Source organism: Cololabis saira, chromosome 6, assembly GCF_033807715.1.
Source record: "Cololabis saira isolate AMF1-May2022 chromosome 6, fColSai1.1, whole genome shotgun sequence".
Classification (NCBI taxonomy): Eukaryota; Metazoa; Chordata; class Actinopteri; order Beloniformes; family Belonidae; genus Cololabis; species Cololabis saira.
In genome coordinates, this window is record NC_084592.1 from 10,386,279 (window position 1) to 10,411,296 (window position 25,018).

The 25,018-nt window shown below is 44.3% G+C and overlaps 1 protein-coding gene across 12 annotated transcripts in view; it reads left to right on the top strand.

Annotated features, from left to right (window-relative positions):
* Nucleotides 1–211: 211 nt before the first annotated feature.
* caska (calcium/calmodulin-dependent serine protein kinase a) overlaps nucleotides 212–25,018 on the top strand; it is a 146,713-nt gene continuing 121,906 nt past the window's right edge. For 7 of the 12 annotated variants that reach the window (XM_061723251.1, XM_061723252.1, XM_061723257.1 and 4 more), the window contains exon 1: nucleotides 213–754. In XM_061723251.1, coding sequence (XP_061579235.1) covers nucleotides 696–754 — 59 coding nt within the window. In that variant the 5' untranslated portion in view covers nucleotides 213–695. Of the gene's footprint in view, nucleotides 755–25,018 lie in introns of all 12 variants that reach the window. The other 5 variants (XM_061723248.1, XM_061723249.1, XM_061723253.1 and 2 more) reach the window with 2 other exon arrangements.

Here is a 25,018-nt window from a genome sequence, read left to right on the forward strand (position 1 = left end):
CGTGGAGCACTTCTTCGCGTCCATTGACGAAGTCCTGAGGAAACTGTCGTCTTACAGGACCTTCTATGGCGCCACTGCTCCGCCATCTTGGCTCAAAGCCCCGTACACCTGAATAGAGAAGACGGGTAACGCGCATGCGCCAAAATGGAGACGCGCGGAGCAGTTTCCTAAACCCCCCCCGAGTAGGAGGAGTCCGGTGGCGGAGGCTCCTCGTCCTGTAGCCGAGCAGCAGACACACGGGTGACGGTGGGAGGAACCAGAGGGGGTGCAGACCTGTCCCCGTAAACCCACCTGGATCGACGCCGTGCCCCGTTAACGGCACTAACATTACCGTCCCCGCCGGGGCTCAGCGCTGACCGGCCGGCGGAGCGGGGCTTACTCCTTACCTGCTCTCCATACCGGGGGGTCACGGCACCGGGAGCTCCGGGAGAGCTCCGGGAGAGGCTCCACGCTGGTCCCCGGGACCGCAGCGCCCTCTCTCTTCTCCCTTTCTTTCCCCCCCTTTTTTTTTCTTTTATTTTTGCGTGTGTCGGCGGAGGAGGAGCAGGCAACAACTGGGAATAAGACAGCAGAAACTCCGTTTGCTCGGGTTTATATCCCCGATAAACGACCGGGATCGGGACGCACATCTCTGTTGAAGGAGGCAGGAGGGTGTTGGGTGTTGGGGGGTGTTTCTCCCCGGCCGGGGTCGGACTATGGCGGACGACGACATCCTCTTTGAAGATGTGTACGAGCTGTGCGAGGTGATCGGCAAGTAAGTGCTGCAGCTCTAACCCCCGATTTATGGTTCCGCGTTACATCGACGGCGTAGGGGATCGCGTCACCGCGTAACCTACGCCGTAGGCTCTGCGTCGATGTAACGCGGAACCATAAATCACCCTTAACGAGCTCCTCCTGATGCTGTCACGAGCTCCGCACACCGAAAAGTGTGCGGGGATTTCTGTTGCAAACATGTTTTTATAGTTTGAACAAGGTTGCTTTCAATAGTCAATTAAAGTGCACACCTTTAAGAAAAATAAAATCACCTAGATGGGAGGGCATAGTCACACACACACACACACACACACACACACAGACACACACACACCACCGGCTCATCCCAAGTTTTATTGCACTATTCCAGCTTGTTGATAAGAGCCTCCTCGCAGTTGCAGTATTTACTCTTTTAGTCACCCAGACATCCATTACCTGCTGTAATTCCGGCGCATTGACCTGGTGACAGTTGGCAAGTCTCTGCAGAGATTAAAGGGCAGGGCTCAGACCATCATGAGTCATGCACACGCACATCTGCTCCCGGTTAGTGGATGGAGGTCTGGTCCAGGCCACATGGAGTAACACTCACTGCGAGGAGGGGGTGGAAGTATGGACTAAAGATCTACACGACATTCATTCTCAGGGAGTTTTTACAGCTGCAATATAAGGGACAGTTTATGAGCGATGAGCAGACTGCACATGCACACGCTGATAAGGGCTTTTTGTGGCAGTTTCTGACTTTAATCTGTGCAGGTCCAGTGCTTTGCTCTGCTCTGCTGCAGTACTCGCACCTCTCCCGGGGATTCTTCTGTCCAATTTGGTGTTTTGTGAAGGAATGTGGTGTGGGGGGGGTGCATGCTTTTGTTGTGATAGACAGCTGAGATGTTTGTGTGAGTGGTGTTTCTTTGACCGGTGCATGAATGGCTGAGCGTGCCACCTGAGCTGCCTGCCTGCCTGGAGAGAAGCAGCTCGCCGGACCTGCACACAGGAGCTCCTCCTGAATCGGGAGCAGGTCTGACGGAGGTGGTCAGAGCAGGCTGACTGGTTCGGGGACTTCTCAATGGTGTCATACGTTTGCCTGACTGGGTGACGAGTCTCGTAACGCACCGTGCGTGTTTAGGCAAGCCTGAAAACGGCGTTGGCTCTTTTTTATCCCACACAGTCAAAAGCAATTTCTGTTTCTCTCACTCAAACGCTCGCTAGCATGGGCCCATGCTGCTCTGTTAGTTGTCTGTCCTCATGTATAATGCAAACACGTAATCATCACCATTTAAAACAGAGTCTTCAACCAAAGATTAAGAGGAAGACTTCAAATTCAAATGCTTTGACTCAGCCACACGTAAACACACTTGGTCTGAATTCCCTGAACCACAGCCTCGCTTATTGTATTGGACAGATCGCCTGTGATTTACAGCGTCGAGAGGGCGAGAGCCGCCTTTTATCAGCCGGCCCGCTGCTTTCTGTGTGGAGAGCTGCTGCAGCCACAGCTTCTTCCTCCTCCAGACTCCACTGAAGCACCAATTGTGGCTTGTGATCCAGAAACGGAGCAGATTGAGCAGATGAAAACCCAACCAGATGACAACACCGCAGTCGGGAAAGGCATCGGCTGTAAAGCCCGAAATGCTGGATGTTGCAGAGGCGTGTATGTACGAGTCCTGCAGGGCTGGATCCATATAGGCGCATATGCAGGCCTCAATATAGGTCATCCTGAGTTGTGCTTGGAAAGCAGCTCTGCACGTTTCCTCTGGGTTGTGAGAGATGGACTTACGGAGGCGTATGGCTTTGTTAAAAACTGAATTCACATACGCACAAGCGTCACTTGAGTTTGCTTGTATTTTTGAGGCACTAACCTCCAACAAAAGCCCGCCTGTCACTCACGTCTGCGTTCATGTGCCTTGTTGATGTCAGATCTCGTTCGCTGTTCTCCCAAGTCCTGAGGCGCCAAGACAGGAGGATGGTGCAACAGTGACAGAAAATAAATAGAGATGTTAGTGGGTAAATAAATCTGGGATGGGGAAAAAGAGCTCGCGCTGGGGGATTGGACGAGCGGGGGAGCGAGAGAGGTCAGGAGCACAGTACAAAGAAGCAGTCCATTAGTTTGACTCACATATTTGGAGAGGTTCTTTGCCTTCAGGTCGTGCACTCTCCTGGGTCGTCCCCAGAAAGAAGACGTGCGCCTGTTTTTCCTCACAATCAGGGACACTGCAAAGCACTTTGCATGAACGCCCAGACTGTGAGGAGGAGGCCAAAACGCTCTAATCTCCCAGACGGGTGGAAGCATCACAATCAGGGTCTGAAACCAACACCCGCCCAAGCGCCAATGGCGGGTAAAGTTTCTGTTTGCTGAGTAAATAGCGGAGGTTATCTGCGACATTGGCGGGTAAACCTAGACATTAGGCGTTTTTAGATTAGACCCGGGATGAAGAATGCTTGCAGACATTCTCTCTTGTGATCCCACAACCTGCCGCTAACACATCGGAGCGGACACGACAGTCTGCTCATGTCTCTCGCCGGCTGATGACGACACATGGTCAGCGGGGGTTCAGAGACGATGACAGGCGGCAACAGCAGGTTTTATATCCCACTTGAAAGACCTCTCATACACAAAAAAACTTAAAGGAGTAGAAATGTGCAACACGAATGCAAACCTGCTTCAGATTCAGTCTGTAAACCCAACTGTAGGGGTGTAATGTGGGTTGGGGGTGTGAAAACATTTGGAAATGATGACTTTGTTGCACTGATTCACTTCCTGCTTTGCCCTACGTATCATTCCCTGATTCAGCAGTTCATGTTGATGGTGATGATGAGTTTAGTTTTAAGGAAAAACACATGAATGTGGACGTAGCCTTAATTGGCCTCGTAATCTCAGACCTCTGTGGAAATACAAGACTCAGAGCTAAAATATTGCTTCCTGAAAGCATCCCCAAGACTGTGATCCATGGAGTTCCTGACATCTGGTGTGTGAGTGGAGATAACGGGATGGTTCACACAGCCCAGCCACGTGCTCCAACAGACCCCTGTCCTCAACATCTTGACCTACCGTAGACTTGGCGGTGGATAATCTCCTGTGACATGCGTCGCTATAGTCCCGCACTGTGGATGGAAATGAGTTCCTCCGCATCTGCATACCTCGTGGCATAAGAGGACACTTGGGTGATGTACAAAGCTTGAATGTCATATAACTCAGCCCGAGGAGGCTTCTGTGTGTGGGGGGGGCCGTGTCCCTTTTTTTGCAGCTGCGTGGTCGAGTGTGTCACTTTCCAAGACGCGACGAGTAGTTAAGCCCGAGGCCCGTCTCGATCTCCTGCATTCACCTCATGGAGCGAGCCGACGTCACCCTGCAATCCAGCGGTGGTGAAAGACGCCCCAGTTTCCTTCCAGCCTTCTTTCTACCCAGACACCTTATTTATTTTAATTTCTTTGTTCGTTTTTTGTGTTTAAATCCAGACGTTGTCTCTGATTAAACATGCGAGACACTGACCTGGATGAGGACGGGCAGCCCCACCGCTGGAGTCTCTCACAGACCCGGCCCTCAGGCCTTTTCTGTTAATGGTGGCAGGCTTCTCCTCGCCGAGACGGAGCATTATTATTAGCCTCGTTGCGTATTGACGGATGGGCCAGAGCGACGCGGATAATAACCGGCCCGTCTGGCGGAGCGCAGGCTGGTCGGTCAGTAGGTTAAACCTCATTTGTGTACATAGCCAGACATAAGTGCATTTTAAAAGGCAGCTTGGCCAGCAGTAAACCCGGTGCTGTTGGGTTTCACTGCAGGGACATTTGGCCCATAAAAATTAACTCTGCGAGTCAGTTTTAATAATAGCATCTGCCTGGCAGGGGTGTTTTCTGTGCTGTTGTGCCTTTTCAGCAGCTCCAGACTCTGGCTGCGTGCACATTTGTCTGTTTTAGCTTTACAATGCATCATCTTTATAACTGTGTCAGAAATGATCTCCGTCCACGTTACACCCCCGTAGCCATGTATCACACGGCTACGCGTGCGTGACTGAAAACCAGGAGGACCAAGCAAGCAGCGCTGTGTTTATCCTTGTTCTGGGTGATGGTCATGTGACGGATGCTGGGTGAATCAGGTAGCGGTACCTATCTCATCAGTGGCGGTGAACGCCTTTAGATGTAGGAAGCGCAGCAGAGGAACGTTTCAGCACCGGGTTCACCAACAAACACCGCATCACCACGCACTGTGGACTAAACTGAGACTACTATGGTTTTCCTGTTTATTCTCCCACGCACCAACGTTGTGTCTCATTTGTGAAGCGATTTTAGATGCAAACTTTTGAAATGTCTGCAGAGTATTCAAATATGTGTTTGTCGGCCGCCTTGACGCCTGTACACCAGACTGACTACTTTCACATTCCTTTCATACAGAGCAGTGATGTACCGTTTACCCACTCAACATCAAAACGCGTATAAAACATGACAAATGGGGCAAACTGGAGATTTTTCTTCTGTTTTTTGTTGTTTTCTTTTAGCATTTGTGAGTGTGCAATCTCCACACATAAGGGCCCCTGCTGGGGTTCGAACCAGGAACCTTCCTGCTGTGAGGCAATGGTGCTAAGATGTTCAGAGTTGAAGCGTTTTAAATTTAAAGGGTGTTAATTTATTAACCCCGGGGCAAATGCATGCTTTAATCAAAGCTGTGGGTGGTCCAGCAAAACCGCGATTGCCTGACTAAAGTATCAAAAAAAAAAACATCCATAAATTTAAAAAAAGCTGAATCTCAGACCATATTAAATCCATTTTAGCTGTGAGACTTAGGTAATCGACAGCATCTGTTGTTTTTCAATGTGCCAGCGATTTGGTCATGGATGGGACTGAATGGGAGCTGTGGCCTCGTGGGAATAAATGCCGGCGACACCGTCTCGGGAGGCCTCGCCTCCGTCGTGTGAGCCATCGGCTCGCAGTCTGAGATTTGAGGCCCTCGGTTGCGTGGAGGCGGAAAAAAACCTGCTGAAAGGCTGGTTTCTGCACGCGCAATTACACAAAGATGATGTAGCGCGGAGATCTAACACTGAAGCACTAAAATATTTATCCTTATCAAGCCGTGGGATAACACCCCCTGCAGGTTCGAGCAGCTCTCCGTGAGCAGAGCCGAGCAAATAAAGCTACGCCTGGCGCTGTTTGCTCCTCGCAGAAGCCAAACCTCCCTTTCATGTCCACATTAGCTACCAGAAAAGCTGCGCTCGTTATTATGTGGTATTACTTGCGTCGGTCAGCTCTAAATAAATCAAAACGTGTACATATTTGTCACGACAAGTGGTCGTCTTGTTGCAGCATTTATGTCGCCTCTACTGAGCGAACGGTCCGCTGGATGTGTCAATCATTTTAAATTGGAAGCAGATGTTTGTTTATACATTTGCTTGACGTGACTGCCGTGCACGCTCAGCGGCATAATCCGCCGCCATCAGAGGACCACTTCTCACTTCCTTATTGCTGCTTCTTGTCTGCGTAGTGGGATGAAGAGTAAATCCCAGTGCCTGACCTTTTTACTAATAGAGTTGGTAATCAGCGTGTTTATTCTCCGGGTGACGAGGGGAAGGGTTTTTGATATATTCTGTCTCACTGTGGTTGCATCGCCAACATCGATGACGGTTTGAGTGCATAAATGCAGCAGTCTGTTTTATGTTCTCACTTTTTGGCAACAGCTCCTCTTCACACGTTTTGAGTTTAGATGAAGAGCGGAGAGCTTTCCAAGCGGCTGTGTTTCGTGCAGACTTCAGAGGTTTCAATGGGTAGCAATAGATTCCAGCAGCACAATCTGAGCTGTTAAAGGCACATCTGTAAATAACCTGGACTAGACTCTTTACCGGCCACGCAACCACAGCAGTGGAGCAGGACCCTGATGTGCAGAGGGGGGATGACCTCACTCGCTCATCGCTCTACGATGTCTGCTATTTGGAGGGAAATTCCTTCATCCACTCAAATCCTTGGCTCTGGCATCACGTTACTTTCGATAATAGCCTGGAGATCGTTGTCAAGCGGAAGCTGGACATGCTTTCACTTACTGCATTTGTTTGGCAACAAAAGCCTGAATGATTTCCTCAGGAAAGAGGGAGAGGCGTTTGTGTGTTTATCCTCACTCGGAGGGGAGGGGCGAAGGAGGTTGTTTATGAGGGCGGTGGGTATTTTTGGTTCGTTTAAATCTTTTACCAATGTATATTTTCTTTAGGGTGAATTTTCTGTGTCTTGCGTGGTTGGCTGATTTTTACATCTTCTCTCACTCCCGTAATTACGATCCTCTGCTCACACCATTCATCGTCTGTTACCGATGCGTTTGATTTTCCTCTGGACTCGTAATCAACTGATGAGGGGTCCCTGGCTGCAAATCAATCACTTTTATTATTAGATAAAGGGGAGAAATGGGAAAAGTAATATGATTTGTTGGCGTGCGGTAACGGACACTTGCAGAGTGGTTGGGATTTAAGAGATGACGTAACAGTGTGAGGAAAAGTGTTTGTGCTTGTGGAGTGATGAGGAGGTGCATATTTGTCTGGATGTGGCTCGCTTGTGGATGTTATCTGTAAATAAGAGGCAGTGATCTGTAACTGGTGCTTGTCACATGGCCGTGGCGTCGTATGCGTCACGGGATAGTAAAGGCAGTGGTTTTATAAGCCGTCCTTTGAGGTGTGGTTGTCTTTTTCCTGGCAGTTTGATATTCGTTTAAGCCGTAAAACTAAAACTGGGGCAGAGGGAGGCTGTGGGGCCACTTAAAGCAAAGCCCGTCTCGTCGGGAGAGGCCCGTCCATGTTCAGCCAGCTGTCCTGTCCCCTGTCCCTGCAGCCCCTGATGAAACGCACCGAAGCATGGCAGACGGTGCACACACACACACACAGACACACAGACACACAGCAACTGACACACGGCTGACTCACCAGTTACATGTGCACTGTTTTGTATGTGCGAGTGTGTCTGAGTCAGAATGGGAGACGGTGGTCACAGCAGGTTCCCGTGAGTTAACGAGAGCGCGGCGTTGTCATTAATGCATAATGAATGAATTATCCTGCTGTTGACCTGTGGATCTGAGTGCACCCCTGCAGAGACGTCGTGTGCTTTATTAATAGTTTCAACAGTAGCACACATTCAGAGGGGCGATGGAAACCTCTGCTGGCTCGCACACAGCAACAGACTTCTGAACTCTTCCTTCTGCAGTTGGTAGGAATTCATATTTCTCTGCAGAGCAAAATTGCTATTAAAACAGTTATTTCCAAAGGCTGCAGAGATTTTCCAACCCTCCCTTCCTCTCTCTTGATTCTAGTTCATTTATTGTTTTTTTTTTTTTTTTTTGCTCTGCAGTCGCCGAGTTGGGCCAGTTTCAGTTTAAACCAATTTCCGTGCCGCTTGCCAAAACACACGGTGTCACCTGGGTTACAGCTGCGGCCTCCCGGAAAAAAACACCGCCCACCGTGGAGCATGCAGGGAAAGCACATTTCTCCTCCAGGCCCTTTAAAGATCCTGGAGTTTTATAGCTGCAGCTGAGGGCATTGTTGTCAACCCACACAGAGCAGCACCAGTTACTCACAAGCACCGTTTCCATCCGACCGCTTGCAACTACCAAAATGAGAGAAACATTTGGAGCTGGAGTTGGACTACCAGGAAAACATGGGACAGTCTGAGGAGAGAGGTTGGAGGCCCAGACTCAGAATAGGAACCCTTATTCTGCGGATGAGATGGGTTGCAGATGTTGGGGAGCTCTGCAATCATCTGTTTTCTCTGTGCTGGAGCTCCTTGTGGTACACATCATATATTAAGCCATAGGAAGAGTACCAGATCTACATCTGAGGTTGCTAAGGTGACGACGAGGCCTCGTTTCTATCGTGGACGGCGTTTAGGGCAGACCGGTATTCTAAATCCTCCTGAGCTTCATCACCACACGCACAGATTTCGGGTATCTTTGTCAACGATCGGTCCACTTTGTTCTGTGCGTCCTTTAAGTCTCCTGCAGCTATCTGTCCTCCACATTGTCTCCGGCTGACTGATGTGTGCAGTACAGTTGGATTTAATTAACCTCTATTTAACGAGGCAGGTCGATTAAGATCAAATTTATATGCACGGCAAAAAGACTTGCAGGACGGCCACACATCCAGCACACTGGCTCGGTACCTGGAAAGAGAGGAATATCCATGCTACAGCAATTTCTTTTCAGCTTTCAGTTCTGGTCTCACTTGGCGTGCTACGGCAGATTTTCTGCATCTGCAGGATTTATAGATGCTTGTATCAACTATAAATTAGCACAGACGAGGGCAGCCACCGCAGGCAGGATGCTTCATGGCCCAACCTGCACTTCCCCCAACAATGTGACTACACTTGTGATTGATCCACTTTGTGTCCTATCTCCACACGCTCCATTTGCTTTTCTCAGGTATAACACCTCTGTGAAGCCAAAGTGTTATAGGTTGTAATTTCAGAGATATCAGTGTGTGCATCAGCTGGTTCAGAGGTGGTGCACCTCCTCTTACCTCTGCGTTGCAGTAATTTCACTAGATGTGATTGTAAGCTTCATGTTAACGATTAGAACCGGAGTTGCATCAAATCCCACTGCTGCAGCGTGGAAAACCCGGCTGCCAGCTGGCGCTTGGTGTTTAGCCGGGGACTCACGTTCAAAAGTGCACGTGTATTTTTTAAGCAACAGATGGCCAGGTCAGATGTTTTTTCTCTTACTTTTGCTAAAATTAAAAAAAATTGCAAAAATGCCTGATGAATTAGGCGACCGCCAGCATATAACGGATGAATTGAGAAACTTTCTCCGACAGTGAAATAGATCTATTGGCTGAAAGTAAATAATAATTTTAGTGACGCAGCCTGATCACTGTAGACGAATAGAAACATCTGAGAGATTTAAAGTTCATCCAACTCTCTAATAAAAGAAACACCAGAGTTGAATTGCATCAATTCAATTCCTCTTGTATTGTTTTCATTCAAAAAACACTGAAGCTTATAGATGATGGATTTGATTCACTGTCGTTACCCCGCTGTTATCACCACAGCTATTAAATAAATCACAGTTGACTGCCAATGAACCCAATTTCTTTATCTGACAAATTTAACAATTATCTGAGTGTAGCAACGAGGGCTACTTTTAACCCTCGTATTCTGTAGTGTGTTGATATGCCAGGTATTTACAAACCTATAAAGACGTGCAGCACTAACAAGGTCCATTAAAGCTTATTGCCTGTTAATGTGAACGCAGCACCTTGGCGTGTGTGTGTGTGTGTGTGTGTGGGAGGGGGTTGTAGGTGTGGCATGAAGAATGCGATGTAAAGATTTATTTAATGTTACTACTTCCGCCTGTGCTTTGTGTTGTGCTGTGATTCTGAAAGTGGCTGCATGCTTTTCTCTGTTGCAGCAGTTTTGTTTGCATCGCGGTGCATTCAAGCCGACATTTCTTTTTATTTGCATGTGTAGCTGCCGGCTGTGTTTCATGTTGCGTTTGCAGCGCGCCTGCATGGCCCCAGTCTGTGGACGCTTGTGCATTCAAGTTAGTTTGATTCCATTCGGACGCTGGCCCCAAGTGCAAACCAGAAGAAAGCTGTCGTGTCGTTCTTGTTTTTGTGTTTAACACGTTTTCTGGTTTGTATTAATGGGCTTTTCAGAGAGAGGAAGTAACTGATAACCACTTCTCTCTCTCTCTATCAGGCTCCTGTCGAAACAGTGGTTGTTATTGATTACAAAGAGAGGCTTATTTTTAGACAACATTTAAATTAACATAACCTTTAAAGGGCCAGTGTGTGTCTTTGCATCATCCAGCAACCTCGTCCAGGCGGCTGCATCCACATGCAAGTTTGTAGTTTGTAATCAATCAAATTTATTTCACCGAATTTCTTAAAGTCTCTATGAAAACAATCGATCTTCTGCATGGGTCTGGAAACTGTTATTCTGATCGGATGGAGAGGATTCCTTCACAAATCACCATTTATTTCCTTTATGCTTCTCTGAATTCCTGAAATGTTCCGGAGCATCGATGTGGGGGGGACTGTAGCGGACGGCAGCCACGCTTGGTGGGTGTGTTATGGCTGCATCGACATATTGCGTGACAGATGGGTGACACATGCTCTGTGTCCAGGCACGATCGTAGGTGCAACTGTGGCTGGGTGGAGAACCGCAGTGTCTTTCTCCCAGCCTCCACAGTCTTGTAGTACAATGCATAATAATAACCTCTTCTCAGGTTACCACCTCCGCAGAGTCTGCTGTCCTCCTCCTCTTTTGATTCTGGCTCTCATACTAACGTCGCACCTTTACCATTTTAACAATTCTTCAAGTTAATGTTGAGACACGGGAGATTTTCAGTAACCATTTGTCCGTTTGTAAGAAATTTAGATGAAACACATGGAGACAGAATGCATATTTAGACCTTTTTCGGATGTTTGTTTCCAAACTATTTGACTCCATGCAGGCAATAAAGTTGACTTTGTGACGCAAAGCAGTGCTTTTTTGACCATTGGGGAGATAAAAAGGGCACATTGAGCTCTAGAGAATCTCTAATAACTTTAAAAATATCTTTCTCTCAGTTCTATATTAGTAAAATGTCAGTGTCCCTCTCAGTATTTGTCTACATTATATGTAAATTTACAAGCTGAAAGTAAAACCAAAAATCCAGTGGCGCTGTGAGCGGGGAAGCAGACCCCCACGTGTGGGGAAAAGGTTGTGTAAGAGACACGGCCTGAAGCAGGAGCAATTGTTGACGTGATTTCCATTTTTCATGGCAGTAAGGCCGGATGCATTGTCAGAGCTCAGCTGACTGTTCTCACCAGGGGCCACGTGACATTGCTGAGCGTGCACCGAACCCCCACCGCCACACTAACACGCCACACGTTGTAGGCTCGCTGACTCTTTTGTGTCACTCCTACTCCTGCCCTTGGCCAGAGCCTCAACTCCTGCTTGTGTTTGTGTTTCTTTTTTTTTTCTTCAGTTATTCAGCTTCTTAAATGGAGCTGTCATTACTCATCCTCTCTGGAAACTGTTCGTTGAAGTCATTACTGTACGGGCGACATATGAAAGTGTGTGTGTGTGTGTGTGTGTGAGAGAGAAAGCGCTGACACTTTTTGTTCTCCTGTGCCATCTGGAGCACCGTGTGGAGCTGACAGCGTTTAAACTGCATATCTTCCATGTGGGTGAGACGAGGAAATGTGGTTGCAACCACACCACATCTAAATCTCTCATCTAAAGCATCAGGAGCTCGGTGTCGGGAACTTGCAGCCACCGAGTCCTCCAAGACTGGTGTGCAGTTTGCCGGAGCAGCTGCTGGTTTATAGCTGCTTGTGTGTTCATGTTGTGCTTGCACAGCGAATAGTCTGAGGGACTTGATGGAGTGTGCGTGACCAGCTGTCTGTATTGACACACACAGGCCGTCTTGCAAATGTTTGCCCTCCTCTGCTCGGATCTCCGGATATACGTTTAGTCTGTTTGCTGCTGGGGCAGGATGAGTGGCAGGTCTGAGAGGTGGAGTTCAGATTAGGTGGTCTCTGGAAGAATGACTCATTGATGGAAGGAGGAGGGAGGGAGGAGAGGGAGGCGGACCGCTGAGATGGGATCACACAAGCTCTTGGTCTGGTCCAGGTTGGAGGCGTGACAGCTGCCTTTGGATCACCTGCTGGAGTGAAAGGGAGGCGAGGCTGTCTATTGCCTTCTGTGTTTTGAGATATGAGGGCACTTTCGGATGGGATCCATTGCTGCTCCGTGTCGACACCCTCCCGCCTCTCGAGTGAAAAACTCTCAATCTGAAGTGACTGACAGCAGAGATGCATTTTGACACCAACAATTTCGAAGACTAGTTTTGTTTTTTGATCTTTAATATTTGGGGTTTTCATTTATGCTCAGCAAGCCAAAGTAAAAATTAGATCAGAAACTGACGTTACTTTGCGTCTTACTGCAGAGAGATGGAGTGGAGTAGATATGCTGCCGTCACAACACCAGAAGCCACTGGTTTCCCGTACATATTTAGATTTTTAATGCATCTAAAGTGCATGTTTATTACAGCTATATTCCTGTCATCATCCTATGGAAACAAAAGTTAATCTGCTCCAGACCAGTTCTTTAAACCTCATGCTTATTTTCTGATTAATTACACATTAAAAGTTGAATGGTAATAGCTTCAGTTACTCCAGATGAGCAATATTTAAAATTTTTGTCTGTTCTTGTTGGACTGTTTCAAAGTCTCCTCAGAGCCTGACTTTTATCAGTTATGTCCCTATAGATGTTATGCAGGATACTCAAATGAAATGAAATGTGATTTCACCTTTTTTATTCGACAGACAAGATATTATATGCTGAGTTCCATTAAAAAATGCATGCTAATTATCATGGTTCAGTCTCATCAGTCTGAACCCGCTGGACCCAACCCACCCTCCTCGTATAGAAAATGATTTTTTGTCACTCAGAAACTGTGTGTCAAAAAACAGAATTTCATAATTGAGGAAACTATTTGGTGCTATATGTAATGCAATATTCCATTAATCAACATGGGGGATCACATCATGCCTGAAACTAAGAAAAACTGAGTCTTCATTTTGGAAAATGGTCATTTTAATTTCCCCCACAAGTGGATGCAGCTGCATCTGCTCTTTTATAATTAATCAAATGAATCATTTGCTCAACACGTTTCAGCTGGTCCATTTTCTTGATTGCTCGCATGTGCAACAACAAAAAAAACAAAACGCTTTTGTTGTACCACTTCTAGGGGAACCATATTTTTGAGTTCAACATGCACATTTATATTTACTCATTTAGGAGATGCTTTTATCCAAAGTGATGTAATACTAAGCTAAAATGAAAGGAGACCTTGCAGAAGGCACAAAGGGCTACGTCAGTATAAGGGAGTTGTGAAGGATGAAGCAAGACACTGTAGACAAAAAGGTGAACGAATAAATGTTATGTCATAAAGTCCGGTGGAATGAGGTGAGGATTAGGAATGCTATGTTGGGACAGAAGGAGAGTTAGGAAGAGATGCGTCTTCAGGAGATTCATGAAGGTGAAGGAGGACGTCATGCCCTTACCCTTTGGTAGCTCTGCCTGTGTGAGCTGCCTCAACTGGGCTTGCCTTGTAATGCCAGGCAGGCGTTGTTCCTACGAGGAATGTGCGTCGCATTTCCATTACACTATTGCGTAAAAGAAAATCAAATTACTGAATTAGCGAATAAGCTAGCGCTTCAGGGGTTTGGCTTTTCTTTTGAACAGTGTTATGTAATTATTGTAACTTTCCGTAACTCGTCCTGTGAGACTTCTCTTCAAAACAACCAAAAAGAAAATCTTAATGTTGAAGAAGATGGACAAAAACATCTTTAGTCTTGGACAAATTATTGCGTTTCCATTACACTTATGCAACAAAGTGCATTATTGAATCGCCTGAAAAAACACCTCCTGGAAGCGTAATAAGGTTTGTTCGATATTTGGGAGTTTTCTCAAATAAGAGTAATTTCCATTACAGGATTTATTTTATATTATATTTGGTTTTGTGCACGTCTATAAACCCAGCAGTATGGTCAATGAAAGATAAATGGTCGTCAATCTTGACATCCAAAATCCTCACTGCCCTGGTTAGGGTGAGAGATGAAGAGTCTATATTCATATATATGTGCTGATTGAGTATGGTATGGTAACAGTAATCCACACTGAGAATATGGAGTCATCTGACAGGAGTGAGGCGTACAGTTTGATCAGGCCACTTTAGCAATAGCATGAGAAATCACTGGAGCTGATAATCGAACCCAGAGTGGTAGTGTATATTGAAAAGAAAAGGGATCCCAGCATCGATCCCTGAGGCACCCCTCTGGAGAACCAATAGGGTTAGGATGTTTGCTCTTGTCGTGACGCAATGAATGAATGCCCAGTGAGGTTGCGTGGGTTTTATTAAAACTCTGGGAGATTTGATAGCAGGTCTTAATTTCTGCCCCAGAATACATGACACATTCATTTGCTGCTGAAAGTTAAACAGACTGTTATTTAAATGAAAGTAGCATACATTACATTAAACACTTTGTATTTTTACAAGCCACCAAGACAAGTTTATTTCTATAGCACAATTCAACAACAAGGTAATTCAAAGTGCTTTCCAAAGACATTAAAAAATAAAAAGACAAAAGAAAGAAAGAAATAAGAACAGTACATCATCAAAATCAGATAAAATCAGTAGTTAGAATATGATTAAGTTTTGAAAACTACCAGTGCAGATTTGGAGCTTTATTCAGATGCAGCTGAGAACAGGTGTTTCTTTAACCTTGACTTAAATAAACTGAGTGTTTCAGCTTATTTGAGGCTTTCTGTGATGTTGTTCCAGACACGTGGAGCATAGAAGCTGAATGCAGCTCCTTCATGTCTGGTTCTGACTCTGGGAACTTTGCCGTTAATTAATTAATTGCCGTTATGAAATTACCCGATTAAAATTAACGATTACAATTAATCTATTTATTTATTTATTTATTTTTTTCGTTTAATTTCACCAGCTGGTATTACGCCCGGACCACATTTAATGCGACACAACACGCTGCCGCCACGGCGCGCACAGAAGAAAGAGACAGCGGATATGTTTGGTTTTAGTAATATCATGCTCAGGCAATGAGTCTGCAATGGCCCAGACGGGAGACGCATGTAGCTCTGTGCTTAACTTTTATTTTTAATCCACTCTATATTCTTCTGGTTGTTCTCCGATATGTTCCCCTAAAGCCTGAATTATGGTTCCGCCTTAAATCGACGCAGAGCCGCCGCCGTAGCCTACGGCGTAGGCTCTGCGTCGTTGTAACGCGGAACCATAAATCAGCCTTCACCCGGTACATACATAGGTTTCTCTAAACATCTGTCCCCGCTACAGTTTTAACTAAAAGAAAATGTGCTCCAATACAGCAGGTCTCATAATTTTATTTTGAACACTGCCAAAACTCTAACTTAAAACGTAACTAGAACTTAAAATTTGCTTGACACAAATTACACTATTATGGCTGCTGCTACTACTAATAGCCTTGAAGTGCACTTTATATTATATTCCTTGTGGTACAAAAATTTCTTTTTGTTACTTTTGTATCAAATAAATATTTGATTAAGGAATACATTAAAATGTCCTTTGTATTTTATATAAGCAAAAAAAAATTATGTTTGTATCTCAGATGGGGGAAAAACGCAGCTTATCAACTAATCGATGATCGATCGATAAGGTTATCAATTAATGAAATAATCGATAATTTGCATCCCTAGTGGTGACCTGTAATTGTTTCTCTTTGGCTTCAAAGACAGTTTCCTCAGTTTTGTTTTTGTGTAACTGGAGAAAGTTGTGGCACATCCGGTATTTAATCTCCTCAATGTATCTATCAAGAGCCTGTACGGGGTCTCGGTCTCCTGGGGACATTGTAATATATATCTGCGTGTCATCTCCGTATCTGCGGAAACTTAAGTTGTTGTTCTTTATAATCTGTGCCAGTGGGAGCATGTAGATGTTAAACAGAAGAGGTCCCAGGATGGAACCTTGGGGAACTCCACATGTGATTGTGATGTAAAGTTACCTATTGACACAAAGTACTTCCTGTTCTCTAAGTTTGTTTTGAGTTCTCCAGTGGTTTGAGTAAAATATTGTGGTCAACTGTATCAAATGCAGCTCTGAGATCCAGAGCTGGCTGTATTCAGACATGTCATTAAACACTTTGGCCAGAGCGTCTCAGCGCTGTGGTGCGGTCTAAAACCTGACTGGAAGGCATCATAGCAGTTATTTTGTGTTAAAGTTATTGAGCTGTTTAAAGCAGCACAACGTAACTTTCAGCTTTTCTGAGTTTTGCGTCATCTTTTGGACAAAAGCGGTAGTGCTTTACCAGAAAGAACACTACGTTTCCCATGAGCACCAGAGCGTACTGCCGGAAAACTCCTGTCGCGTGCATTTGTTTTGAGAGAAGACGGGACGCTTTTCTGTTTCACCAAGTGAACAGACGGAACGCAAAAAAAAAGATGTTAAACTGCTGGAAAGGAACTGGAATTTACCAGGATACCTTAAACAAGGAAGCCAGGGAGTGGTATATGGAGAAAATAATGATTATTAACGGTCTGGATCCATATGAAATCCCTACTAAAGTTCTGCACAACCCACGTCTTAGGCTACCTTGTTTAGGAGTGTTTGGCAGCTGCTTTGGTAAATGTTTGACTCGCCATGTGTTTCAATAAATTAGTATAATAGTACAACATACAGTTAGACCCTCCAGAAAAACCCGGGCAAAAATCCTTGATTCCGCGGACTAAAATCCTTGATTCCGCGGGCTAAAATCCTTGATTCCGCGGGCTAAAATCCTTGATTTTGCGGGCTAAAATCCTTGATTTTGCGGGCTAAAATCATTGATTCTGCGGGCTAAAATCATTGATTATGCGATTAAATGTGCGGGTTTTTTATGTGCTTTTATGCGGTGAAATTGCGGAATATGCTGGAAGTTGCGGCATATGCGGAAAGTTGCAAAATATGCGAAATATGCAGGAAGTTGCGGATTCGGCGCTGAGCTCTTCCCTCTTAAATTCAGCGGGTCGTCTGATCTGAGATCGAAGGAGAAAAAAAAAAGGAGAGTGCGGGTGGAGAGGAGAGGGGCGGTGGCAGCCCGGGGGCCGGCCGTCTCTCTCCCTCCAGCCCGACCAAGCTTCATAACCAGCACCATGATGCTGCAGACTTGGAATAATAATCTTTGGGTTTGAATCCCACTGTTTAGACTTAGTTTGAAACAAATACCGTAGTTGAATCCTTGTTTCAGGCTGGTGTTCTGTATCTCGCTGTCCAACCCGACCCGAGCTTTGTTCACAACCTCGTAATTATGTCGACGTTTCTCTCACACAAAGGCAATGAAGATATCTGTAGTAAGAGAGATGTTTCAGTATTAAGCGGAAGATTACAGTAACTGTGTTTTTGGATGACACAATAAATGTATGTTTGAATGAGAGAAGTGTCCCTGTAAAAGCTGTCAAATGTTTCTCGAGTAGTTGAAGCTGTCAGGCTTTTGTGGTAAAGAGAATGAGTTAGTTAATGGAGTAATATGTCTCCATGAGGATTAGGAATGCTATGTTGGGACAGAAGGAGAGTTAGGAAGAGATGCGTCTTCAGGAGATTCATGAAGGTGAAGGAGGACGTCATGCCCTTACCCTTTGGTAGCTCTGCCTGTGTGAGCTGCCTCAACTGGGCTTGCCTTGTAATGCCAGGCAGGCGTTGTTCCTACGAGGAATGTGCGTCGCATTTCCATTACACTATTGCGTAAAAGAAAATCAAATTACTGAATTAGCGAATAAGCTAGCGCTTCAGGGGTTTGGCTTTTCTTTTGAACAGTGTTATGTAATTATTGTAACTTTCCGTAACTCGTCCTGTGAGACTTCTCTTCAAAACAACCAAAAAGAAAATCTTAATGTTGAAGAAGATGGACAAAAACATCTTTAGTCTTTGACAAATTATTGCGTTTCCATTACACTTATGCAACAAAGTGCATTATTGAATCGCCTGAAAAAACACCTCCTGGAAGCGTAAGAAGGTTTGTTCGATATTGGGGAGTTTTCTCAAATAAGAGTAATTTCCATTACAGGATTTATTTTATATTATATTTGGTTTTGTGCACGTCTATAAACCCAGCAGTATGGTCAATGAAAGATATATGGTTGTCTATCTTGACATCCAAGATCCTCACTGCCCTGGTTAGGGTGAGAGATGAAGAGTCTATATTCATATATATGTGCTGATTGAGTATGGTATGGTAACAGTAATCCACACTGAGAATATGGAGTCATCTGACAGGAGTGAAGCGTACAGTTTGATTAGGCCACTTTAGCAATAGCATGAGAAATCACTGGAGCTGGTAATCGAACCCAGAGTGGTGGTGTATATTGAAAAGAAAAGGGATCCCAGCATCAAGCCCTGAGGCACCCCTCTGGAGAACCAATAGGGTTAGGATGTTTGCTCTTGTCGTGATGCACTGAATGAATGCCCAGTGAGGTTGCGTGGGTTTTATTAAAACTACGGGAGATTTGATAGCAGGTCTTAATTTCTGCCCCAGAATACATGACACATTAATTTGCTGCTGAAAGTTAAACACACTGTTATTTAAATGAAAGTAACATACATTACATTAAACACTTTGTATTTTTACAAGCCACCAAGACAAGTTTATTTCTATAGCACAATTCAACAACAAGGTAATTCAAAGTGCTTTCCAAAGACATTAAAAAATAAAAAGACAAAAGAAAGAAATAAGAACAGTACATCATCAAAATCAGATAAAATCAGTAGTTAGAATACGATTAAGTTTTGAAAACTACCAGTGCAGATTTGGAGCTTTATTCAGATGCAGCTGGGAACAGGTGTGTCTTTAACCTTGACTTAAATAAACTGAGTGTTTCAGCTTATTTGAGGCTTTCTGTGATGTTGTTCCAGACACGTGGAGCATAGAAGCTGAATGCAGCTCCTTCATGTCTGGTTCTGACTCTGGGAACTGATAAAAACCAGATCCAGATGACCTGAGGGGTCTGAAGGTTCATACTGGGTCAGAATGCCACTGATATATTCTGGTCCTGGACCATTCAGAGCTTTATAGACCAGCATCAGAACTTTAAAGTCTGTCCTCTGACGGACAGACAGCCAGTGTAAAAACTTCAGATCTGGACTGATGTGGTCCACGTTGTTGGTCTCAGTGAGGACTCGAAGTTCTGAATGAGCTGCAGTTGTCTAACTGACTTTTTAGGTAAACATGTAAAGGTGATGTTACAATAATCAAGCTACTAAAGATGAATGCATGGCCTAGTTTTTCCAGGTCCTGCTAAGACATCAGATCTTTTACCCTTGATATATTCTTATGGTGATAGTCAGCTGACTTTGTTTTTGCCTTGATGTGATCTTACAAATTTAGGTCTGAGTCCATTACTACATCCAGATTTCTGGCCTAGTTGTTGGTTTTTAAGTGTATAGATTGAAATTCTGTGGTGACCTGTAATTGTTTCTCTTTGGCTTCAAAGACAGTTTCCTCAGTTTTTGTTTTTGTGTAACTGGAGAAAGTTGTGGCACATCCGGTATTTAATCTCCTCAATGTATCTATCAAGAGCCTGTACGGGGTCTCGGTCTCCTGGGGACATTGTAATATATATCTGCGTGTCATCTCCGTATCTGCGGAAACTTAAGTTGTTGTTCTTTATAATCTGTGCCAGTGGGAGCATGTAGATGTTAAACAGAAGAGGTCCCAGGATGGAACCTTGGGGAACTCCACATGTGATTGTCTGCTCAGATGTAAAGTTACCTATTGACACAAAGTACTTCCTGTTCTCTAAGTTTGTTTTGAGTTCTCCAGTGGTTTGAGTAAAATATTGTGGTCAACTGTATCAAATGCAGCTTTGAGATCCAGAGCTGGCTGTATTCAGACATATGTCATTAAACACTTTGGCCAGAGCGTCTCAGCGCTGTGGTGCGGTCTAAAACCTGACTGGAAGGCATCATAGCAGTTATTTTGTATTAAAAAAGTTATTTAGCTGTTGAAAGAGCCCTTTTTCAATGACAATTACTTAAAAATGGGAGATTTGAGATGAGCCTGTAGGTTTTCATTTGTATCTTGTCAACATTGTTGTTTTTTAGCAGGTTTAAGGACAAAATCATGGTCAGTAACAGGTCCGACTCCAAAATCTTTGAGACCTTTTGAAAAAACCTGTTTGCAAGATGTAGGGAAGAGGAGGAGTTCAGCTGACTGACTGGGTTAAAACAGTTTCATGGTGTTTACAAAATATTACACTGCTTGTGTAATATTTTGAGTTTTGTCTGTAAATAATTTGGCAAAGTCATTGCAGACCACAGTGGGATGGAGTTGAGCTGCCACGGACACAGGAGGGTTCATTAGCTGTCAGCGGTAGCGAATAAGGCCTGAGCGTTATGACTGTTTTTGGTGACGATGTCAGAGAAGTATGACTTCCTTGCATTCCTCAGTTTTAAATTATAAGAGTGAAGTTTCTCTTTATAGACATCATAACCTGGAGGTTTGTTTTTCTCCATCTGCGCTCAGCTTTCCAACACTATTTACCCATTTTTCACCAGAGTGGAATTTCGCCATGGAGACTTCTTCCTTCCAGATATAACTGGGGGCAATAATTGGGAGCAATTATTTCCATAACATTTAACTTTTAGCATCGAAGCTACTGACAAGTTCATTGACCGATGGCCCGGACAGGGCAGGCGTTAGAGAGAACACCTGGTGAACGGTCTCACTACTTCTTTCAGTTATACACACCGTTTTGAGATCACTGCTATTGAGACATTTATGTGCACTGAAATCATACTCTCAAAGAAAATACAGGAATGATCAGACAGGCCAATATCAGACACAGTAACCGTTGAAATGCTAGGACCCTTAGAGACACCAACAACAATTACACGGTCAAAATCAACACAGATCATAGACAGCAGGTCACTGAGGTCATCAGAAAAGTCTGCACAGTATGTGGGGGGGGGGGGCTGTAAACATTCAGAAACAGGCCTTCAGCTGTACAGCCACGTATTCAAAGGACTGAACACTTCCAGGAGTTAACGGCTTACATTGAAATGATTCAATAAATAAGACTGCAACCCCTCCTCCCCTGCTCACTCTGCTTTCACTGATAAAACTATAACCAGGTCCACTGTCTTACACACAAACACAGCGCATATGGTTGCCCACTCTCCACTATGTTGCCTTTTGATTTTGTGTGTTTGCTAAAGCACTGAATGAGATAAATGTGTGTGTATGTTTGTTATCTGTAAACTGAATGCAGTTTTACACATAATGAACCAACATTACTAATTAAATCTAAAGAGCATTCAGTTTTACTCTAATTTCTGCATACATGTGTTGATGCCTGAGGCCCACGACTTCCACCAACACTCATGCTTTTGTGTAGACTGTGACCCTCCAGGTTCTATGCAATTACTCACATTCAAATATCATTTAGGAAGAGATCCACACATGCATATTTCACGGGGTCTCGTGGTAAGCTGGTGTGGGTTTCTTTCTGTTGTTCTGACTGCATATTATGGTCTTACTATTTAACTAAGTTACATTCAACCTCAGATCAACAACACTACATTCATTAATTATAAGACAAAATACTGAAGCAATCTGTAAAAAGAGACAGAAAAGCCAACTAAGTGCAATTTAACTTCTCCCACAGTAACTAAGAGGGTTCTAGCAGCCAGGTGGTTCCTATCCCATGGACTTGAATAATTGCTCATCAGCAAGTACGGCATCTTTGCCAAGGCCCTTCCCAGTCTCTTGGACAGATGAGGCAGAAGCGGTGCTGTTTTGTTCTACATTTGTTGAAAATCTAACACAATAAACGCCTTATAAGAACTGCAAGCTCTAAGCTGGAAGGATGATGGTATGGTCTTGTTTTGGATTTCTCCAAGTTCTCCACTAATAGCCACAAAGCTTGAGTGAAAATGGCATCTGTCACAGTACAATGATCCCAACCGCACCAGCAAATCTACAGCAGAACGCTGGAATAGCTGAACTGAAGCAACATTATAAAGAAGAGTGAATCAAAATCCCTCCCTAACAATGTGAGAGACTGAAAACGTCTTGGAGTGAGGGATTATACGCCGTTGAGTATACGTGTTTTCACACACTGATTCTGCATTTAGGTCAGTTTATGTAACATGACATATATCTTGTGATGTTGTATATTTGAGACTGAAGTATCGTATTTTGCAGACCATTAGGGGCACCGGGTTATAAGGCGCATGATAAAACATATAAAGCGAAACAAAACAGTCTGGTAAGTCGAACTTTTCAACTCATTCACAATAACTCAGAAAATATCGTTCTAATACAGAAAAATACTCTCACATTTTAAATCATTCGTCTTCCACGAATCCACAAGTAAAAAGTGGAGGTGGTTAGCGTCGTACTACGTCCTGTTCTCTGATTGGTTCATCGTTGCCAGCGATAGCGGACACCTGAAGTTGTGTGAGATTGGAACAACATTGTATTCCAACAATGTATTGATTATGATACAGATTTGAAAATTGGGTTTCCACAAAAAATGTAATGTTGGCTTGACGTCTAATGATAGTAAGGTAACCTTGACTAGATGTTGGATGTTGGTTGCTTGCCAGCGCTACATAATTAGTTGTCTAACGTTGCAACCCGTATCCAACCAAGGACCGACTTTAATGTGTCAGCTGAACAGTCCGGCAATCAATCAAGTGGACCGGCTTCGTCGCTACGAAAGTACTGACGATTTTCGAGAAAATTTAAGGATTTTAAGTGCGCCTTATAGTGCGGAAAATATTGTAACTTTTTTCTTTCCTTCTCTCTTTAATATGGCTTTATTGACAAAATTGGAGTGTTAGTCTTCTATCACTCAGTGTGGTTACATGCACGTCTAAATCAAGCTATTGGCAACAATCTAGCTAAGGATTAAACTGGAGTTTCCCAGAAATCCAAGTACATATGCGCAAGAAGACAATCGATTATTGAGTGAGGTGCGTTCCACTCCTCAATGTTTCCGTATAAATGCCGAAATAACTCGAATTAGGACCGCAGTATCTGGCACTAACGGCTCGATCTCAAGAGCTCCAGTTCAGTTCAACTACAGCCCGGCTAAGGTGTTTACATGGCTTTTAAAAATTAAATATCAGTCTGATTGAGGCAACAATTCGAATTTCTGTTAGTGTATGTAAATGTACTGAGTGTCAATTAAATGGGGACGTATATCTGTATAGTTATCCAGGCGGTACACAGAAAGTGTAAATGCTGCCGTAACCATGTGGCTTCATGAATAACTCAGTTAAGAGGTCATTAAGAATTAGAACATTATTGTATATTAAAGTTCAATGTGTAATGTATAGTACAGCTGCATCAAAACCAAGCTTCATAACCAGCACCATGATGCTGCAGACTTGGAATAATAATCTTTGGGTTTGAATCCCACTGTTTAGACTTAGTTTGAAACAAATAGTTGAATCCTTGTTTCAGGCTGGGGTTCTGTATCTGGCTGTCCAACCCGACCCGAGCTTTGTTCACAACCTCGTAATTATGTCGGCGTTTCTCTCACACAAAGGCAATGAAGATATCTGTAGTAAGAGAGATGTTTCAGTATTAAGCAGAAGATTACAGTAACTGTTTGTGTTTTTGGATGACACAATAAATGTATGTTTGAATGAGAGAAGTGTCCCTGTAAAAGCAGTGAGATGTTTCTCGAGTAGTTGAAGCTGTCAGGCTTTTGTGGTAAAGAGAATGAGTTAGTTAATGGAGTGAAATTAAAGTTCATTAACTCTCATCAGCACTCTATATTCTCTGACTGACTGCCTAATGGCGGCTCGCTCGCCCTTATCCTCTTCTTAAACGGTGTGTTGAAGGTAATGCTGATGAAGAGCAGGTATTCTGCTCGGCTGCTGCAGTGTCACCCCTGTCCCTTTCTACGCTTAACGCGGAAGGATGAGCCTTCAAAAACAGAGTTTAAAAAGTCTGACCATCAGTCTAAAACCAGGGTTTATTTGATTTATAATCATGTAAAACACAGCGGGAAAAAACACAGCAGATGCTTCTGTTTAGGTCCTGGAGCCAAACGACTTTATTGTTCATCAGAATTGTTTCTGAATAATTTTTACGATATGGCAGTTATGGGATCTCTTGAATGATTTCCTCCCGATCTGAATTAAACCGGGGGGGGGGGGGCCTTGTTGTGGCTCACAGCGAGAAGGTTCCTGGTTAAAATGTCCAGCCGGAGTCTTTGTAGTGTTTCCAGGTTCTCTGCATGCTTGCATGGGTTTTCTCAGGTACGACAGTCCACAAACACGTGTTGATGCTGAAATACCCGCAGGAGTGAATGTGTGGTTATATGTGGCCCTGCGATGGACTGAAGACAGCTGGGATCTGCTCCACTGAATCCCCCACGACCCTCCTGTCCCCAAGCCCCTAAATCAGATTGACGTGCGTTTTAATAACGGCACTAATTCCACCAGTTTATCAAATGAAAATGGAAACTGTTGCATTGAGACTAAGTAACCACGTAGATGTATAAGATCCTGCTTAACTCAGAGGCTCTGATCATGTTTTCATGGACCATATACAACCTGGTTATCCGTTATGTGCAGGTGTACAAGTGTCCTGGCTTCAGTTTCATTCAAAGGAAAGTTACCGCCGGTACTTTAAGTACTTTTTCTTGAGAAGCAGAAGGATTGCTTCAGGTGGCAGTTGGCAGGTCTTTCACTGAGCGGTGCGGTACTGGGTAGATTACAAACGAGTTCACAGACTCATTGTCGGGGGAGCAGGTCTGACCTCGGTTAAACTGCTTCAGCAGGATT